Genomic DNA, 18713 nt, shown 5'->3' with positions numbered 1-18713 from the left:
GTAATAACATCTTGGAGGCAAGTGTAAATGTATTTTTCTCCGTGGGTTTGCAGCTCATGTTTATAGTAAATCTAGCATGACATGAGCCAGAGGACAGGATATTAAGAACTATCAGACAAATTTAATTTTGGTAGGCATGGCATGACTTCCTTTGATGTGGGGATTTTCTCTAATGTTTGACAATAGTATCATATCACTTTTTAGATATAATGAAAATGAATCTGTTTGTCATCTGCATATTTTTAGGACTATTGAGCAACTCAAATCAGCTCTATTTTCTTTCAAGAAGTTCCCTGTTTGTTGTCCCTTTTAAGCAAAAAGAACAGCCAATATGGAGGTCTTACATTGACTGTCTGTCTACAAAATATTATCGTTCTCATGCTGGAAACTCTTCTCAGTGTTCAGCTGCCATCTGCCACTTTCTAGACTGAGTGATCATTGCTCCACTAGGGATTGTCTTGGTGGAAACTACGAAGAAATTTCATCTTCTAACCTACAAGTTAAAGGGCTCAGAATAGACCTTAATGGACACCAAAGACTCCAGGATGATCCATCATGTCCTGCTCTGCCTGGGCAGCTGTTTGCAGGCCTGTTTCTAATCAAGGACCCATTAATAGCGCATTAGAATGCAAGACTGGAAAGGGAGGGGGCAAAGTGATTGCATCCAATTACATGCAGACCTCAATTTGTCAAGTTATGTGGTCTGAGAGAGGGAGGTTACTTTCTAAATGGGATGGGCAGTTTGCGGAGTCCCTGGTTCGGTTCCCCTTACTTTGCATGTCATTTTTGTTTTAAGAGTTTAGACTGGTCTTGTACACTAAATGTATGTATTCATATAGTGTACAATATAAATCATTTATACAGTATAGTGTAAATATATATAAGTAATGCTTTATTGCTTAATTAAGACTTTATTAGACAGTAGCTCAGTTCCAGCCTGAATAGATCTCAAACAGCTCTTTGCTAGAAATAAGGGACTTGCTTGGCTATTTAATGAAAATTTATTTGACTTGACTTTTTTGACTTGTCCACACAAAAGCGGGTATTTTTGAAAACCTAGGTTTTCCTGTGCGTTTTGGCCTTTCGTACACACATTTTTACATGTTCACACAGAAATTTGCTATCCCACTATGTTGACTAGCAGATGTGCCTGAATGTACAACTTTTGAAATTAAATGGTCATTGAAGTGGAGAAAACATTCTTGCATGTCAAGGACATCGTTTTTGACTTGGCATGGTCATGACAGCCGTAAATAGTGCATTTTGCGCTTTCATGTGGATGAAGATGTTTCTGAGAATTTAGCGTTTGGGGATGGGATCATTTTTTTTAAACAGAGGAGGAAAACCTCTCTTTAGAGGTGACATTGATGCAGCTGTACAAACTAGAAACAGCAATAAGTAACTTCATAGTTCCCTATCAAACTTTAAGATCAGTGTACAGACTCACAAGCAGTAAGGTCTGCATACATTTCAGTGGACCTACTTAACTCCAAGCCCCTTATCAGAACAGATAAGTGTCGCAAAATGACGGCTATAATGGAGATAGAATGAATCCTGAGCCACTTTTTAAAGACTTTAGACAACCAAACTCACCCCCTCAACTTCTTCAAACAGTTTCTGATCGGGTAAATTGTCTTCAAAGGAGATTTTCCCTTTCTATATCTCTCCATGCAAGAACTTTTCCTGAAACAAAGATAGTGAATGTAATCATAATTTAGGCAATCATAACTGCATACACCCAAAATTAGCCTTCTAAGAGACTGCTTCAAAGTTTAAACCTCAAAGGAGTCATTAAATGTTAATGGGAATCTCTACCCATACACATGTTATCAAATACTTTATTTGACTACAAAGTTTTTGGGACACATTGCAGCTGGGAACTTTTAAAAATTCTGAGTGAAGAAGGAATCCAAGTATTCATGTTTGGATTTTGACCCAGTGTTAAACTTTTCTGGTATTGATTGAAGCTAGCTTTTCGCAGTACAAGAGTCAAAGCTGGTTGCCTCCCTTGTGCTTTCAGTACTAGAAATGACTAAGGTGGCCATCCATATATTCATTGATCCAGGGCCGGCACACACCCGCTGCTGTGATTGAAATTCTGTTTGTGCAGAATCAGTGGGTTCATCCCAACTACTACTCCCCTTTTAAAGTTCCATCATCATCGTGTGGCACTCAAGAGTATTTGCCCTGCAATCTGCCATTGATGTCCTCGGGACCTGGGGAGCTGAAAAAGAGAAAGACAGCGTTCTGACAGACAGAAAGAAAAGAAACTGTCACTTCTGCCAGCCGAGTGAAGGCTGTTTTTTAAGACGCCTGTCCAAAGTAGAGTTACATTGAAAGATAGAAGGAAGGGGGGTAATGAAAAGTTGGACAACATGCCCGGCACCATGTCTCCCCTTTTCAAGCACATCGCAGCACTCTTACTCTTCTCCTGCAGTGTATTGTGAGGAGGTTTAGCTTTGGGAAAACTGTTTTGTTTACCCAGGTTCACTCCTCTTTGACATTTTATGTCCCTTTCCACTTGGAGGTATAGTTGCCCTAAATTTTTCTTGACTGATCTTACCCTTTTTCTTTGTCTTTGTACCTCCCACTTCCTCCTACGCATACAAGCTATTTCACATACTCATTTCATTGCCATATTTCTGTGTTGGTTGAACTTTGCAGGTGTATTTCTGGGGTGAGGACTCAGCTCTTGTTAAATCGTCCTTTACGATGCCCACTTTTTCCTCTGTTCCTCCGTCAGGCCTGTTCTCACTTCAATCACAGAAACCCACTCGTATGTAAGGGGCAGCAGAGCTGACTCGAACTCCAAAAGCAGAAAAGAAGCACTATGTTCATTGACATGCCTGGGCTTTGATGAGGAAAAGGTCACAGAATGACTAACAGCTATGAAACATGCAACATACCGCTACTGCTCTATTGCCAGAACAAAGAGGAAACTTTCGTTGCATCCCTCAATAACACCCACAGCTTATTGTGGCTACATTTCTACTAAAATAGTGAAAGAGACATTGCTGTTGGGTCTTTGGTCGAAGTTACAGATGAAAGATAAAACCACTAAACCAAGAGGCCCAAATAAGTTAAATGTGAACTCCTTGTGGATGTGACTTTATCTTTGACATGACTGCAGGCTGATTAGAAATGTAGAATTATTTTGAATCCAAACATTTACCAGAACAAGTTGAATCTGCAGACAGTACTTGTTTGCTTTCTTGCAGTAGTCTTAGTGCTTCTGTGTTACTGCATGCATGTGCAAAGGTCTTGTGTACCACTAGTCCATCCAAGGCAACCTGGCCATAAATCAAAAGCTTTGGACGTGTTTATAATGCAAAGTTTTCTTGCTGTGTGACAGAGGATGTATTGATTCAGTTTAGCCATCATTTTTCATGGCGCAGGATTTCAGCATTTAGCATTCACTATCCTGCAAAGTGTACTGTGTGTCTACCCAGGCAGTACATTTTGTTGTCATGATTTATGAATCTGTTCCTCTTGTCTTATTGAATAATATTTCTGTTTTGTGACTGATGCACCTGAAACTCTGAAATTGAATTTTTGGTCTTTCTTCTGCAAACATTATGAAATCACGGTGTTCAAACTGTGGAGAAGTTCTGATCAAGTTTGTCTTGGCCTACATACAGATCTGAGTCTTTTATTATGGGTGTTTTTTGACATACAGTGTATTCAATACTTAACTTAATGTTGTTTTAATATTTATCTGACAATATTATTTTCACAACTGACTTGATCCAATTACTAGAGGTCTTACTTTAAAATATTCACTTAATAAGTTAGTAATATTGAATGAGACACATTTCTCAAACTGATCTGTTTTAAAAAAGACTTCTGTACAATCTACTCCGCAGTGGCCTATGCTGTCATGAGCACTACATACTTGCGCCTTGGTATGTCTGCATAGCTCTGCAATACGCCACCTAAAACACTAGTTGGCAGTGGGGCTGTCAATACATATTCTAAACTGGAACATTCATTCAAACCTCGGGGAGGAAGTTCCCATTCGAACTGTAATGAGCCATTTACGGTTTGATCCAGCAGAGGGCGCTCCCAGCGTGACTTGACCATTGCATGCACTCTTGGGTTAGTTAATAGACTTAATAGCAAAAATATATAAAAATAAGTCTGTCTTTGTCAACCGTCATGAAGAAATGATACTTCAGTTGGCAATGCGATTCACCAGTATCACCAGTAACACTTCCACTGTATTCTCTGCCTGTTTGTGAACAGGAAGCCATGGTGACTGAAACCAAGCGTATTATGTTGGAGTTGGAGCTGGAGCTGATGAATATTGAGAAGCAGTTTATTAGCGTTCACGTCTAGCTTTCTTCCTTCTGCAGAATTTTTTAAATGGTGGCAATACTAGAAACGTTATGAATGCAGGAATATGATGCTACACATAGGCCCCTGCCTATTGCTACAGGACTAAGCGAACCTATGGCGTTTGCTACGGCGTAGATTCGATAAAGAAGTTTAAGTCAGGCTTTACACTGACTATGTTTGAAATGTTTGACCTAACATAACAGTCTGTTAGGTACTGTTTTAAAGAAATATTAAAATTAATGTTGTAAAATAATTTGATGGTTTTACACAAAAAAAAAGCCTAAAATACAGATGTTGGATTCATTTTTAGACACGGCTCTTGCTGAGAGGTACATGTATTTTGAGGTGAACCAATATGTGCATTGCGGACACTGTCCAAAATAACCTTTTACATCCACTCACTCCAATGTTCACTTTCACCATGAGCAGGATGATCTCAGCCCAGCTGTCTTGTTAAAGAGAAGTGCTGTAACAGAAGGCCTGGGTGGACAAAACACTGGAGAGCATGCAAGGATGGGATTTTGAGCAGCTTTATATAAGCTAATGTGATCTATTAAACATATTATTTTATCTCTAGGTAACAATATAAAAATACAATAATAGACACTTCTTTTGAAGATAAGACATGCTAATGAGTCCTTGAGACAATGAGTCCATGTTGTTCACTTTAATTGGAATAGGTTTGTTAATATTGGATATCTGTCGTTGTACTCTGTCACCTGTTTATAGGTCAGGCTTGTACTGGAATATTCCATTAGCACTGGTAGCAGTTGCATAACAAAGCACACAATGATCCACACAAGGCTCATATTATCCCTCTTGGAAAGTAACCAATGGATGCAGATAGCTTCAGTGATTCCCCTCTGCATTGGACACTTACATGTGAGGATTTTTTTCCTTTCCTGGCTTCCAATAAATGGAGGGAAAGACAGGAAAGGATCTCGATATAAAATGATGGGTAAATTCCAGACAAGATAAGAAAGCAACCCCTTATCTTTGAGCTAATTTTGAACAGGATTTAATTTATTAGGGCCATGCTTCCTTGAACAGTATCATTTAAAGAAAATTGTTTTTTTTGTGTGTTCATTTTAATAATTTCTCCATGGATCCTTTTTTTTATACATAGAAATACACTTTACTGCCAATCAGTTCGGGTCAGCACTGTTTTTATTCTATTTATATTGAATAAAAACACACAGTCCCTGGCAACAGACTGTTTAGTTGTACTTTGGATCCTTTCTTCAATCAATCTATGATTTGTCACAGTGAATGTGTACAGGGTGTGACAAGGCTCATGTGTTGCACAGTTACTATACAAGTTACACAAAGTAAAAGTTAATTTCGTCTGACATAATCAATGCATCTAACCTGGAGATAAAGTGGCATGAACTCCTGATTTTCACTTTTTTAGTTGGCCAGTAGTGTCTCATGCATAAAGACTTTGCTTGAATGGGAAAGAGTTCAAAATACTTTTACAACCCTTCTTAACAAACACAATGAATGCTCACATAAAACCGTGTCAACCTTCTTGGGAGCTACAGATTGTCAGTTTTAAAAGCAGGGTTTTGTATATCAGAAATATAACCCTGGATACAAATTAAACCATAAAATACCAAAAATTATGTTTTTTGGAATTAAATTCCAGCTAACATCACGTTTCCAAAACACACAATAAGCATAGTTCTGAAAGTTTATTATGTACATTACCATTTACATTCACTCTGCAGACACTTTGTAAACCACAGAGATGAACACAACACTTCTTCATAATGCTTTACAATGTGTCCATATATCATTCACATTGCTTTGTTTCAATACACCTGACGTTATAACTTTACAACCGACCATAAAAGGTCGCCCTGAGGCTATTAAAAACCTGGCTTATATCAGTGTGGCTGAGGGTGAAACATGACCCCACCTTCTAATATATATTTCCACACTGTATAGTTTCTTCCCCTGGTAAGAACAGCAAACGATGAGGACAAACAAATGAGTTCATGACCCCTGTGGTTCAGAGAAATATTAAACATCCTGCTATTTTTCATGTACATATTCAGTCAATCATATGCATTCCTTACAACACATATAACACCAAGATATCTTAGACAGTATGGAAATAAGAATGTTCCTTTTTTTTAATTTTTATTATCGGCCATTTTATCCTGGTGTGTAAAAAAAACAATGTGTTAAAGGTGCCGAGCTGCGTCCAAAGCTTTGTTTCGACACAATGTCATTGAGTTTATTTTCAAATAGAATCCCATCTAATCCTTAAAGCTGACGCTGACTGCATTTTCATTTTGGGTAAGCAAGAAGCATTTTTTTTACCTGAAGCTTCATATGTGCAGTTTTTAAAAAAAAGTAAAATTCAACTCTAAACTCTAAGGTCTCAGATAGGTTTAAAATAAATCAAACCAAGTTCAAACAGCTTATGTTACAACATAACACAACTTTAGACTATTATTACAATATATAAAACACATTGATTTCAGGTAACGTTTGACACTTTCAATGGCATGTACTAGTTAAAAAAATACAATCAAATGTAAAATATCAGAACCATAAACGGACGACATTAATGTTTAAATCCATAAGAAATTATAAAAGTAATAAAAGATGCCGACTTTGCAATCAGCCTCTAACAATTAAGCAAAGTTTTAAATAAATATTAATGTAAAGAGGTGTTTTTTTAGTTAAATAATGAAATGTAAACAAGGACTGAAAACATATACATTAAATTATATCTTTAAAAGTACAGTCTAATCATCACCACTTATTATTAACCTTTTTTAGTGGTGTAGTGGTGCCTGGAGAAGTGGTTATACTCTTAATTATGCCCCAAATGTTTTTTATTTTATTCAAGTTTCCTGTCCAGCAAAAGATGAAGGGCCTCTGTTATAAACAGGGATAAGTGTGTATTCTCTTGCATATTTAAAAGATGGGCGTTTAGTAATACACTCTTTCAGTCTGAATCCTACAGTGCATGTGTAGCGTAGGCTGAACTACACATTCTAGCTGAGATGCTCATCTAGTAGAGAGGACAGGGACAGCCTTTACATCCTGGAATTTTCATAGAGGCAGCTGTGCCTAATAAGCCTCATCCCAGTTTGCTATCAAACCCGTGCAGTTGCATGGTTAGACTCAGACTACCCTTGGTTTCCATTTGCTTTCTAACAGGGCAGGCGTGTAGACCACAGGTGACATTTTCTTTACCATGTTGTGCGTGCCCGCTGAAAGCAACCAAATCAGGTAGAGTCACGCCTCCCAACTCTACTGGTTAGTTATTGTCTTGAATTAAGGGTTTCTTTTCAACAAAAGTATGGCATGCACTACTCTGCCTTTGATCGGCTTACCATGATATTCTTACCCAACCAACCAATAAATGCTACAAATAGGGATAGCCAATTGGAGACAGAGTTGGGCTGGTCATGCCTTAGACAACTATGGAAAAATATGGAACACACATCAGGAGGAATTGAGAAGTGGGTATACGCAATGAAGACTGAAAAATAAGTGGATACACACCATATACCACTTCATCACTGACACTATTCAACGGTGGGTTTATAAATAAAACAACATTTTCAGCTAAGCCAAGTACATCCCATTTTGAGTTAAATAAGCTCAAAGCTCTTGATGTAATTGTTAAATTACATGTAAGACATAGAAAATCAATTCTCAGGTTAAAAGACAGTTTTAACAGTTGTCTCTGCATCTTCAGTCACCTAGCAGACAGAAAAGTCATTAATCTGCAGGAGATCTATAGTGTCACCAAACCAGCTGCTTTGAAAAAGTTTCTGCAATGAAACATTCATATTCTCACTTGAGGACCCAGTTGAATGAAAGCATGTTAAAGGTCATAAAATGTAAGTTATTCTTGAATTCGTATTCCCCAAGCCCCAAGATGAATTTCCTCATCTTCTCTCTCTTCCTCCTCCGTTTTAGAACCAGCCCATGGCCAAAGCTTCTCCGTCCTTCTGTATCCACAACTGTCTTTGGATAAAATCCCAAGAAGGGTTGTTGGCATCCAGTTTTGTTTGTAACCTGATTCAAATGTTGCATCACCAGATGGTGTGTTCTGACATCCCTGTTGCAAGTAAGAAACAACTGGCTGAGATGGGCAGTAATTGGTGTTACAGTACGGATGGGTTGGTGTGTTTACAGTGCTATCACCACACCCTGAGTCAGACCACTCTGAGCTGTCGAAGCTCTGAAAGGAAGCCAACGATGGCCCCTCTTTATTGGCGTCTATGAGGTCAGATAAAAGGGGTTTTATTTCCCCGCCAGCAGTGGTGCTCTGGAAAGTGAGAGAAGGCAATATTAGTTGTCCGTTTGAATCCCGAACTGTACGCAACAGCAGTGGCATGGCTGCATTGCTCTCAATGGAGTCCAGCTCAGGTATCGGTACTCCATGTGTGGTAAGCTCTGGATCATTTCCACCTTTTTCCCAGTCTTCTCTGCTGGAGGGAAATGGTAAGTTCCCAGTTTGTCTTTCTTTAGTGGCACCCTGCTGACCATCTTGATTCTCTTCAGCAGGGACATGGACTGCCACAACACTGTAAATTTCTGAGGACTGGGCACTTGTGTCCTCTTGATTTGAAGTTGAACTTTGTGCACCTGTGCCCTCAGAGGAGTTGTCACTGCCTTGCCAGGTGTCTTGGGGTGAATAACCTCCTGCTTCAACTGCTGACACATTTGGCTTCACTTGTATGGTTGCATAAACTGTTGGTTCACCTTGACTGTTGAAGTCTACTTTAGAAATGTGGCGATTCCCATCTAGAATGTCCATTACTCTATGTCCGGGGTTAAAAGGGGTCACCTGTTTAAAAGATAAGGAAGACAGACCCATCACAGTTAAATAAAGGCTCAGTTTTAAAAGAAACAACAATGATTGATATAGAGAATAGTTCATACAAATATACAAGAAATGAAAAGATAGAAACTATATCTCAATATATATAAAAGGATTTAGGGCCAGTGTCCACTAACCCTGTTTTTTGAGCCGCTGCGCCCATTTTCTGTACAAAACCAATGAAGGCCAGCATTTTCTAAGTGCAATAACGCCCTCAGAACCAGGTGTTCGTTGTTGCTCTACCTACTGTATAGCGCTCTCAGTTTAAACCCTGTCACAGTCATCAATGTCACTTTTCCTCTACTGACCAATCAAAATAAAGGGGGCTGGACTTCTGACTTCTGGTTTTTTGGGGGGTAGAATTTCTTTCCAGCGATTATACATTTTCTTGGTGAAATCTCCTTGAATAAAATCAAATATTAAGCATTGGAAGCTATTTAAAACAGATGTGATGGTCATCTCTGAGGGAAGCAGAGGTGCTGTGAGTAGACTTTTGTAACCTAGCAACAGTAAGCGTCAGTGTGAAGCGCTCTGAGGTAGCGTGTGCTGCCATTGTAAAAAAAAGGAAAAGTGTTAATGGACACAGGCCCTATTGCTGGCTTATTATCAGATTTCTTTCAGTATTCTTTAAATACGTTAATTTAAAAGGTAGCAGACACACAGAACTTCTAACTAAACATGACTCAACTTCACCAATTTGTTAAGGCTATGTCAAAAATTGCAAAAAAAACCCACAATATATTCACCATCAAGGAAAGCAACATGAGTCACCAAAACATTTTTTTGGCTTTCCTATGACAGCGTAATTTGATGTGTTTAATTCTTTACAGGTTGCCGTGTCACATTGTCACCCTGAATGTCTAAATGTGACTAAGGGCTTGGACTTCCAGTAAGGCATCATTTCCTTGTAGTAACCCAGCCACACCAAAGTTTCTAGAGAACAAATTGTCTTACCAATGGCTTTGGCATTTTCTTTTCCTTTCCACCCCTCATGTAGTAGCAAATAGACACAATGGAAATGATGACCACAGCTAGTAGAAGAGCAGCACTCACAAGCAACCATGGCAAAATCTTCCGATGATTACCTGAGGGGGAAGAGAGTTGATGTCATATGTGAGGGAAAAACAGTTCATCTTTAAGATCAGAAGCACTTCTCACTAAAAATAGTCCACAGTACAAACAAGCTTAGACATGTTCCTTGGAGGCACAGTGTAGCATGGCTGGTATGTTTAGGAACAGATTAATTTTCTTCTTCCTGGTTGTACAGGAACTAACTTAAATGTCGGTAAGCAGGAACTCATCTCAACAGAAGTCTCCACAGGGATTTCCCTTTCCCTTTCCATTTTAAAACTCAAGTATTAGAGTTAGGGTGATAATGCTGGATGCCCAATAGAAATCTTCGGAAAAGTTTCAGATAATGATATACATTTTTGTTGGAGTAATCCCAGGATAAGGCTTCCAGAGAGCTGGCCAATCAGAAGAAAATGGGCATGTGGGGAAGGGGGACTTGAAGAGACAGCAGCTGAAGCGGCAGAGGCTGAATTCAGGGTTTTCACGGACACCAGATAAATAAGGAGTTTTTTTTAGCTGCAAAAAATGCAAAAGTACCCTATAGGTTTCACAGACTGACAACACTATAGATGGAAATAAGTATAGTATGTGATCTTTAAGGTTTAATGAATGATAATCTAGTATCCAGTATCAAGTAGTATCAAACTGCTCCATTGAAACAATATCTGTATTTGATCCATTTTGTACTCGTATATAGAAGACGATTATGATTCCTCTAGCAGCCACTTTCTGTATGCATTCTTTTACACAAGGGCAGTGGCATTTCCATTTTTACAAGTGCACTCAAAGCTATAACTATCCTATTCCTGGGTATCATCAAAATAGGTCAGCTTTTGGCAGTAAAAAAAAAAACAAATAAGAGAATCAATGTTGAGAAGGATTTCTGCTGGCAAACAGACTGTAATCTTATCTCCTGTCTTATCATAATTACAGCTGCCAGAAGGAAGAGACTGCCAAAGCATGTATTAGAACATTTCCCCTTAAACAGATTCACAATATAACAAAAATATTTAAAGAGGTGAAAATATGGCAGATACCAAATCTTTCAGAGGTCACTTGATATACTATGATAGTACAATTTGGTGCATACACAGGCATTTTAAATGGGTTTTTTTAACTTAACTTTAACTTTTTCTTAATATAATGAGGGTAAAATCACACAAATGACCACTTCTAATGTATTTTATCCACATATCTGATGTGCATGTAATGTATTGTTAAGCATAACTGCCCTAAATATTTGTCCTTATCTATATGCCATGTCGTAAGAATGTGATAGAAGAGGTTAATTATCGTTCTCACTTTGCAGTTTGTCACAGAAGAGGGCCTTTTCACTCTTTGAGCGACCCCATTCTGCAGAAGGCATGTAGACTACATAGCCACAGTACTTTGTGTGGTTGTTCTTCAAGTTGATGACGAAGCGTCCAGTTTTGGATTGATTGACCTAGACACATAGTGGATGTTATGAATTACTCATTGATTTAGTCCAATGCAAATTGCACAGGTGAGACTAATAAGAAAAAAACCAATACCAACATACAACTCAAGAACTGTATCTTGTGTTTATCTTGGTCTGTTTGTATATCTTCTATGGGCACTAACCTTTGCAGCCCACTTTGGACTGGTGATGTTTATGACATAAACAATAAAACTCTCAGATGGCCCTATTTTGTTTCTGGTGATGATGTCTGCGACGGAGACTCCATTGGGTCCCGAGGGCAGGGAGACTTTAACATGCAAGGATGACGCCGTTGTATAAATGGAAAGGCTTGGTGGACCAAGTTTAGCTAGGGAGAAAAAAACACTAGTTAGTAAATATTGCAATACAACACAAGTAAAATAAAATAGTATGTTAAAAGAAAATGTACTTATTCCTGAGATTTGAAATCCTTACTGTGTGCTAGAGGTTTAAAACTGGTGGTGCGACCATGAACACTGCCGTTAACATAGACCTGAGCCCGGTAGTGAACATCATAAACTGATGGGGTCTCGGCAGTCAGGTCACAGGACAGGGCAGTTATGTTCTGACAATCCACTTTCATCTGATATGGTTGGTCTTCTTTGGCATCACTATAAAATAGCCCGGTACATTGTGATAAACCTTCGACACTAGAATGGCCCTTTCCCCACACAACTTCAAATGTCAGTGTATTACTGTAGGTTTACTGGTACCATTTGAAAACCAAAGTCACCACTGAAAGATCATTCTGAATATGCTAAAATATTATCCTGTTAGCACAAGATGACGCAATAATGACAAAAACTTTAAAATGCAACAAGTTCTTGGTTTTAGTTGGATTCAGCATTTACATCTACGACATGTTAATTTACATAAGCTTTCCAAGTGATACCCTCCAAACACACTGCTGTAGCCCACCGTAGAGATACAAAATAATAATAACATATTCCTGGGTCTTACCTCCAGTACTTGACACTATAGAGGACCTTTTGGCCAGGGAAGGCTGGCTCAACTGGAACCCAGCGGAGAACGTTGTTGAAGTTCCTGGAGTCAAAATATACTTTCTGATTCCGATTGTCAGTCGACAGGCAAGCTGTGAGAGAAAGGTAAAAGTGCAAAGTCTATGTGAATCACTCTATGGCGGAAGTTGATATTCATTCCTTGTTCTCAATCAGCCTGCTGGATTTCATAATATCTTTAAACTGGAAATCCAAGCCATAAACATGTCTGCTATAAAGCACCTTTGTTTTTTGTAGTATTTATGCTTTGTTTGAAATTTCAAGCAAGTATTGACTTTTTGGATGTAAAAAAAAAAGACAGTAAAAACAAAGACAGAACTTTAATTGATGTTTCAATCACAGCACTTTTTTAACGCTATTCAAACTCTTGTATCTTCAGCATTTGCAGCTCCACCAAATCCAGAGATAAGGAACAGTCACTCCATTTTCACCATCATACTGTAGCTGCTAAGGCTTTAACAGGGGTTCCCAACCTTTTTCCTTGCATCCCTCAACTTGTATCCAAAAAACAGACTTAAACAGGCTTAGCCCCCTCACCCTTACAGGAACTTTTTTTTTTATTAAGTGATGAATTTCTGTCAAAAATGTGCATAGTTTAGTTCCTAATTGATCTAACTTAACATGTATAACAATTTTGAAAACATGTATTTTTTACAGAGTTATCTACAGATCTCCAAATAAACTAAGTGTGTTATCATTACTTAAGTTGACAGAGCCTCGCACCCCCTGACATCTTTTCCCCATCCCCCTTTAGAGGGGCTTGGACCCCAGGTTGGGAACAAATAGCATACAAATAAAAATAGCCTAAAAGAGTATAAATACACTGGATCCACGATCATAGGGAAGTTGTGTAAGATGGAATTTCTTACACAACTTCTTTGGTCGCTGAAACTAAAAAGGTATTTGTTCCTTAACTATGCCTGTTCATACGCAGAAATACTCCCAGTCTTTGGCCCCGTCGAACCAGAAAGGAATACAGAGGCCAGAGACATCTTTAACTTCTGTTACAAAGAGTAATTTACACGTAACTAGTGATATATCTTGTGACTATTTAATATTATACCATATATCTCATGACTATATTATAGCCCATGTAGATTACTGATGGAGTGAAAGACAAGGTTGAAATTTACACAAAGAGCAGTCAATTCAAAATTAGCATTTTAACAAGCCGTACAGTGATATCCTCAATATTACATTAGCCAGGCTCTGAAATGAAAAAGAAATTCCCATTGATCACTATCATACAAAATGAGCAAAGTCTTCAATGTATTCAACCCTTAATTTCAATGAGAGAGAATCGCTCTATAATATATGATAATGTGGACCTCATTGTTGTGTTGTTATTTGTCCTATTAGGGGTGCTTTTTCTGAATAAAGGCCTATTCAGTATTTGACTGCTTATAATTAACATCTGTAAATCAAAACAAAGTTTGTATTAGCTTCTCTGTACTCACAATAGCAGAACAGGAGGAGGATGATGACTCTCATAGACCACATCTTCATCGGGTATGCCGGTCACCAAAATATTAAAATCCCACAGTGCTGCAGCCGAGTTACAAGTTTGAAAGTTAAAAATAATAAACAACAGCAATGAAATATTGAAACCCACTAAGAACAAAACAAAACAAAACAAAAAAACAAGTTAACTCCCTAACCTCCCAAATCCTTCTAAACAAAGCCAAAATCAATGTAGCAGGTGCTGCTAAATATTAAAGACATTAGAGGTTTAACTCTATTCGTCTGCCTCGTGCCTGGAGTGTACTGAGAAAGGAGCGGCTTTCCTCAGGTGTACAGGTGTACTTTGGCATTTGTTATCACCTTGTTCCTGTTTACTGTATGTTCCGCCCCCTTACATTCTCTTTCAATGCTCTTGACTTCCCTTTTCCCCCCCCTTCTCCTCCTCCTCCTCCTCCTCCTCCCTGTTACACCTTGAGTCAATCTCTCTCTCTCTCTTGAAACTTGTCTGTCAGGTTATTACTGGTTTCAACAGTTTGTTTGTTTTTTACTGGAAATGATCCAGATTCTTAACTGCAGAACCAAAAGTGAAAGAACATGATTATTCATACATGGCGGAGGGTTGCACAACTGGCTAACATTGTGTACACAAAAGACACTTACACGACTTGATGTCAGTTTAGGCATCATGATTACACCTTTTAGGTAATGAGCAAACAGGAAGCAGACTGAATGAACATATGAATATGCACATAATGTAATTTCCCAGTTCAGTGTTTACTGTAGTGGGGTAGTAATTCAGAACAAACTGGGAGACAGGCTTCATTCTGCCTTTTTGAAAGCCTCATATACAGTAGACCAAATATCTGTATGCCAGGAATTATTAAATGGCTCGTGTATGCACATACATGAACAAAATTAAAGGCGTTGGATATTCTTTTATACAGGATCTGTAGGGAGGTCCGATTGACATGGGATTTTTTGGGCTATAATTAGCCGATATCGATAATTAGTGGATCTGTAATATCGGCCGATATTATCGGCTGGCCAATTTATCATTCAGGCTCTAGTTCTGTTACTCAGAACTTCCACCGGATGTACATTGTGTGTCCACTCCAGTTCACCCTCTTCCGTCAACACCCGCAGGCTGTGTTCTCCGTGCGCAGCGTTCAGCTCCCGTCAGATCTCTGTCCAGCGGTTCTGTTGTAGTTGTCTGTCACTCACTGCGTGCGGTCGAGGTAACATCATATATATGTTGAAAATTCCTAACCAACTCGCACATCTTTCCTCAAAATGTTCCACCATTTTCAAAAGTAATCCTTTTTGTTGCGTTTTGGTAGTCCAGCTTGAACCGTTGGCAACACTGCTAGATACTGCCCCCACGATTTTCTGTGGTATTGAAATGTTTTGTCCATATCTGTAAGCTTACAGAAAACGTGCAGGAACATGGACGAAATGAAGGCAGAGTATACAGACAGAAGGCTCTGTACATATCTGTACAAGTATCTAATGTAGAGCATAGTTAAGGTTTAGTTTAAAGGTGAGTTGATGATTATCAGTCTGTCGCAGTCTGTTGCTGTAAAGAAATGACAAAAATGGGTGCATAACAAAAAAGACATCTCAGAGTTTCTGGTATGCATTATGAACAGATAGGCTTGAAGTCCAAACAAGTGTGATGATTGAGTCTTTTAAATATGCCTTAGAGATGTTTGTCATGGTTTACCTCTTTAACATTAACCTTGTCACATTAGTGACATTTACTGTCACTGCGCAGAGTTTAAGGATATATTAGACACACCTCAAGGAACAGCTATGCTGCCCAAAGACTGGCTTTACATCTTTATAAAGTGATGCAATGAATGTTGTTTGAACTCTCAAGTCCTGACATGTTTGAATAAGAAACTTTACTGTTTAGAAAAAGAAAAGATAAAACCAGCAAAATGTGAACTAAATTAAATGTATTATTTGTTGTACCACTTTATGAATCCAACAACAACTGAAAGATTTATTCAAAAATTCAGTTTTTTTTCTTTCTTTCACTTTTCTCTGATCTGTACCGCCGATTTGGACCAAAACTCACATCTTGATATAGTTGAACTGAATTGCGATACTTGATATATATGTCTTTTATTAACAGTTATTTGCACAATGTCAACATGTACATGAAAACTGACAAAAATAAACCACTTTTTGTTAAATCAAAAAGTAATATGATAAAATAAAAATGTTCCTTAAATACAATTTTAAAAAAAAGGTCATTTTCTGCAAAACAAAAGACACACTTATTCAGGCGGTATTTTGATTTTGGGCTCAGAGAGGGAGAGTGACGGAGCAGGGTGAAGAGGGACAGACAGTGAGGTGAGAAATAGGTGAACTGGCAGCTCTGCAGAAGACGGGTATAACATTACTTTAATGCCACATAAACTACATAAAATATATCGTCTTACCCTTTATCTTGTTTTGAAACATCAATGGATTTACCCCTGAAAAATGTATATATCGCCCAGCCCTAATCTGTACCCGGTCTATGAGTCTGCATAAAAACGTCCCAACACTCACAAAATGTAAATGTATTTTCAGGTCATTAATAAAGTGTCCTTAAAGTCACATCATATTGTATATTTATGTCCTCATGCCGGTTATTGGAAATGTTAAAATGCATTCTGAATATTCTTTGACAGGACTTGTCTCATTATCTAAAATTACTGGTACCCACCCAAGTCACTTCATGTATGAGTGCCAAGATACACATTGAGATGTGCTTTTAGGAAGGATAACAGTAACACTATTCCAGTGCCTATATAATTAATGTCCATAATTCCTTCTTAAAGGAAGCCTTTTCCAGTGCAAGTATGACACATCAGCACCAGAGTTTCACCAAAGTAGAGACAATCTACGTCTTCCAACACGTCATTTTATTGATTTCACACCCGCACTCTCTGTGTACACAATCTGTCTTCTGTTAGAAGGTTATGGTCAGTGAAACCTGCAGCACAGACGACAACATCCTGGCAGTGATTTGCTTAGATGGCTGATTTTAATTAGGCTGTTGTTTGACCACTATCCTGTAACCAGCTTCATTACATTATACCACCTGGCTGCGCGATAATAAAAAAGCTGTACCTCATCTATTACTTCAAAGATCACACCGCTTTTAAATGGTACTTGTTGAAATGGGAAATTGAGATTGTGATATGCTTCCCTATTACGTGACTAAACAGTTGCGAGACAACCGACTGGACGCGGTGAACGTCTGCTTGATTGTTTTTTTGAAAAGCTGTAAACATAACCATGGCGCTTATGACATGTATTGCGGTAGCTGGACAGAAGTTCATTTGCTAAAGACGTAAACAGCAGGATAGAAGAAGAGGAAGACAGAAGAATTGAGACAGACAGCAGTAAAAAGAGGTTCAAGAAAAAGACATTATAGGAGGTTGAAACTGACACCAAGTTGTGCTGAATAAATACATTAATACCTTAAAGTGTCTTGCCCAAGGACACTTCGGACATGTTGCTGCAGGAGCTGGGGATCAAACCCCCAACCTCCAGTTGAGAGACGACCGACTCTACCAACTGAGCCACAGCTGCCACTTACTACAGTTTTAGGGTCAATTTTTTATTTTCTAGTTAATCATATACAATTATGTCTCATTATATGATTGTCTTGCAATACATCAACTAAGGCAGAATTGCTGTTTCGGGATATTGCTGTAGTGGGTAATGAATTGCACATCTTATCCTATCATATTTTAGTCCTTGTGAGTAACCTTTGCATTATATAACCTTCCTACTTTTAAAAAACTTCCAATACAAAGGACTTAAAAAGTTTCAGAAAAAAATCTGATGAATCCCTTTTCAATTCATACCTCATTGGAGAGTCATTTAAATGCACAGGTAAACTCATCAGGTATCCTGAGTCACATTAAAAATCTAAATTAGATGTATTCTCTGAGTTCCACTTACTACTCAAAGACTTTACAACTATTTCTTTGAGCTGTTCATTTGTCAGTGCAGAGATAATCCATTCTAATGGCTTCCAAAAAAGAAAAACCCAACACTTATTGATAAACTATTTCAAATTACAAATTTCAATAGACTGTCGCTGCACAAAAACATTCACATTTGGTGTGTAGGGGGTGCTAATTTCCAACCCTGACACATTCAGACACACACATACAGACACTCTCTCTCTCTCTTTCTCTCTCTCTCTCTCTCTCTCTCTCACAAAAAAGGAAAGAATAGCAGCTGTCTGTCTCTCATTGCGCCGGTACAAAATCCTTTTGTAGCAAAGACCAATTTCCTTGTAGCTTGTGCTACATACAGTTCCCTGTGCAGCACCTTGTTTTAGTGTAGTGCCTCAGTGAATTTGATTCCAAGAGAACATCTACTTTCCCCAGCCTTGCTTCATTCACAGAGGAGGCATCCCTGAGAGGAGTACAGGCTTTGATGTTGTTGGACACAAACTGAGGAGACGTGCTGTACTTCCGTGGACTTTTCCACTGCATAAACATCATCATGAATC

The 18713-nt window shown here is 38.4% G+C and overlaps 1 protein-coding gene across 1 annotated transcript; it reads right to left on the bottom strand.

The window, feature by feature from the left end:
• Positions 1 to 6011: 6011 nt before the first annotated feature.
• On the bottom strand, positions 6012 to 14526 carry ifnlr1 (interferon lambda receptor 1). The gene is made up of 7 exons (XM_061050118.1): positions 14191 to 14526; positions 12675 to 12807; positions 12150 to 12325; positions 11858 to 12042; positions 11558 to 11699; positions 10139 to 10269; positions 6012 to 9151 (listed from the first exon to the last, which is right to left on the bottom strand). The coding sequence occupies exons 1-7, from the start codon at positions 14237 to 14239 to the stop codon at positions 8204 to 8206; spliced, it is 1764 nt and encodes a 587-aa protein (XP_060906101.1). The 5' UTR covers positions 14240 to 14526; the 3' UTR covers positions 6012 to 8203.
• Positions 14527 to 18713: the final 4187 nt, after the last annotated feature.

Source organism: Labrus mixtus, chromosome 11, assembly GCF_963584025.1.
Source record: "Labrus mixtus chromosome 11, fLabMix1.1, whole genome shotgun sequence".
NCBI classification, from domain to species: Eukaryota; Metazoa; Chordata; class Actinopteri; order Labriformes; family Labridae; genus Labrus; species Labrus mixtus.
This window is presented reverse-complemented; position numbering and strand designations above follow the sequence as displayed.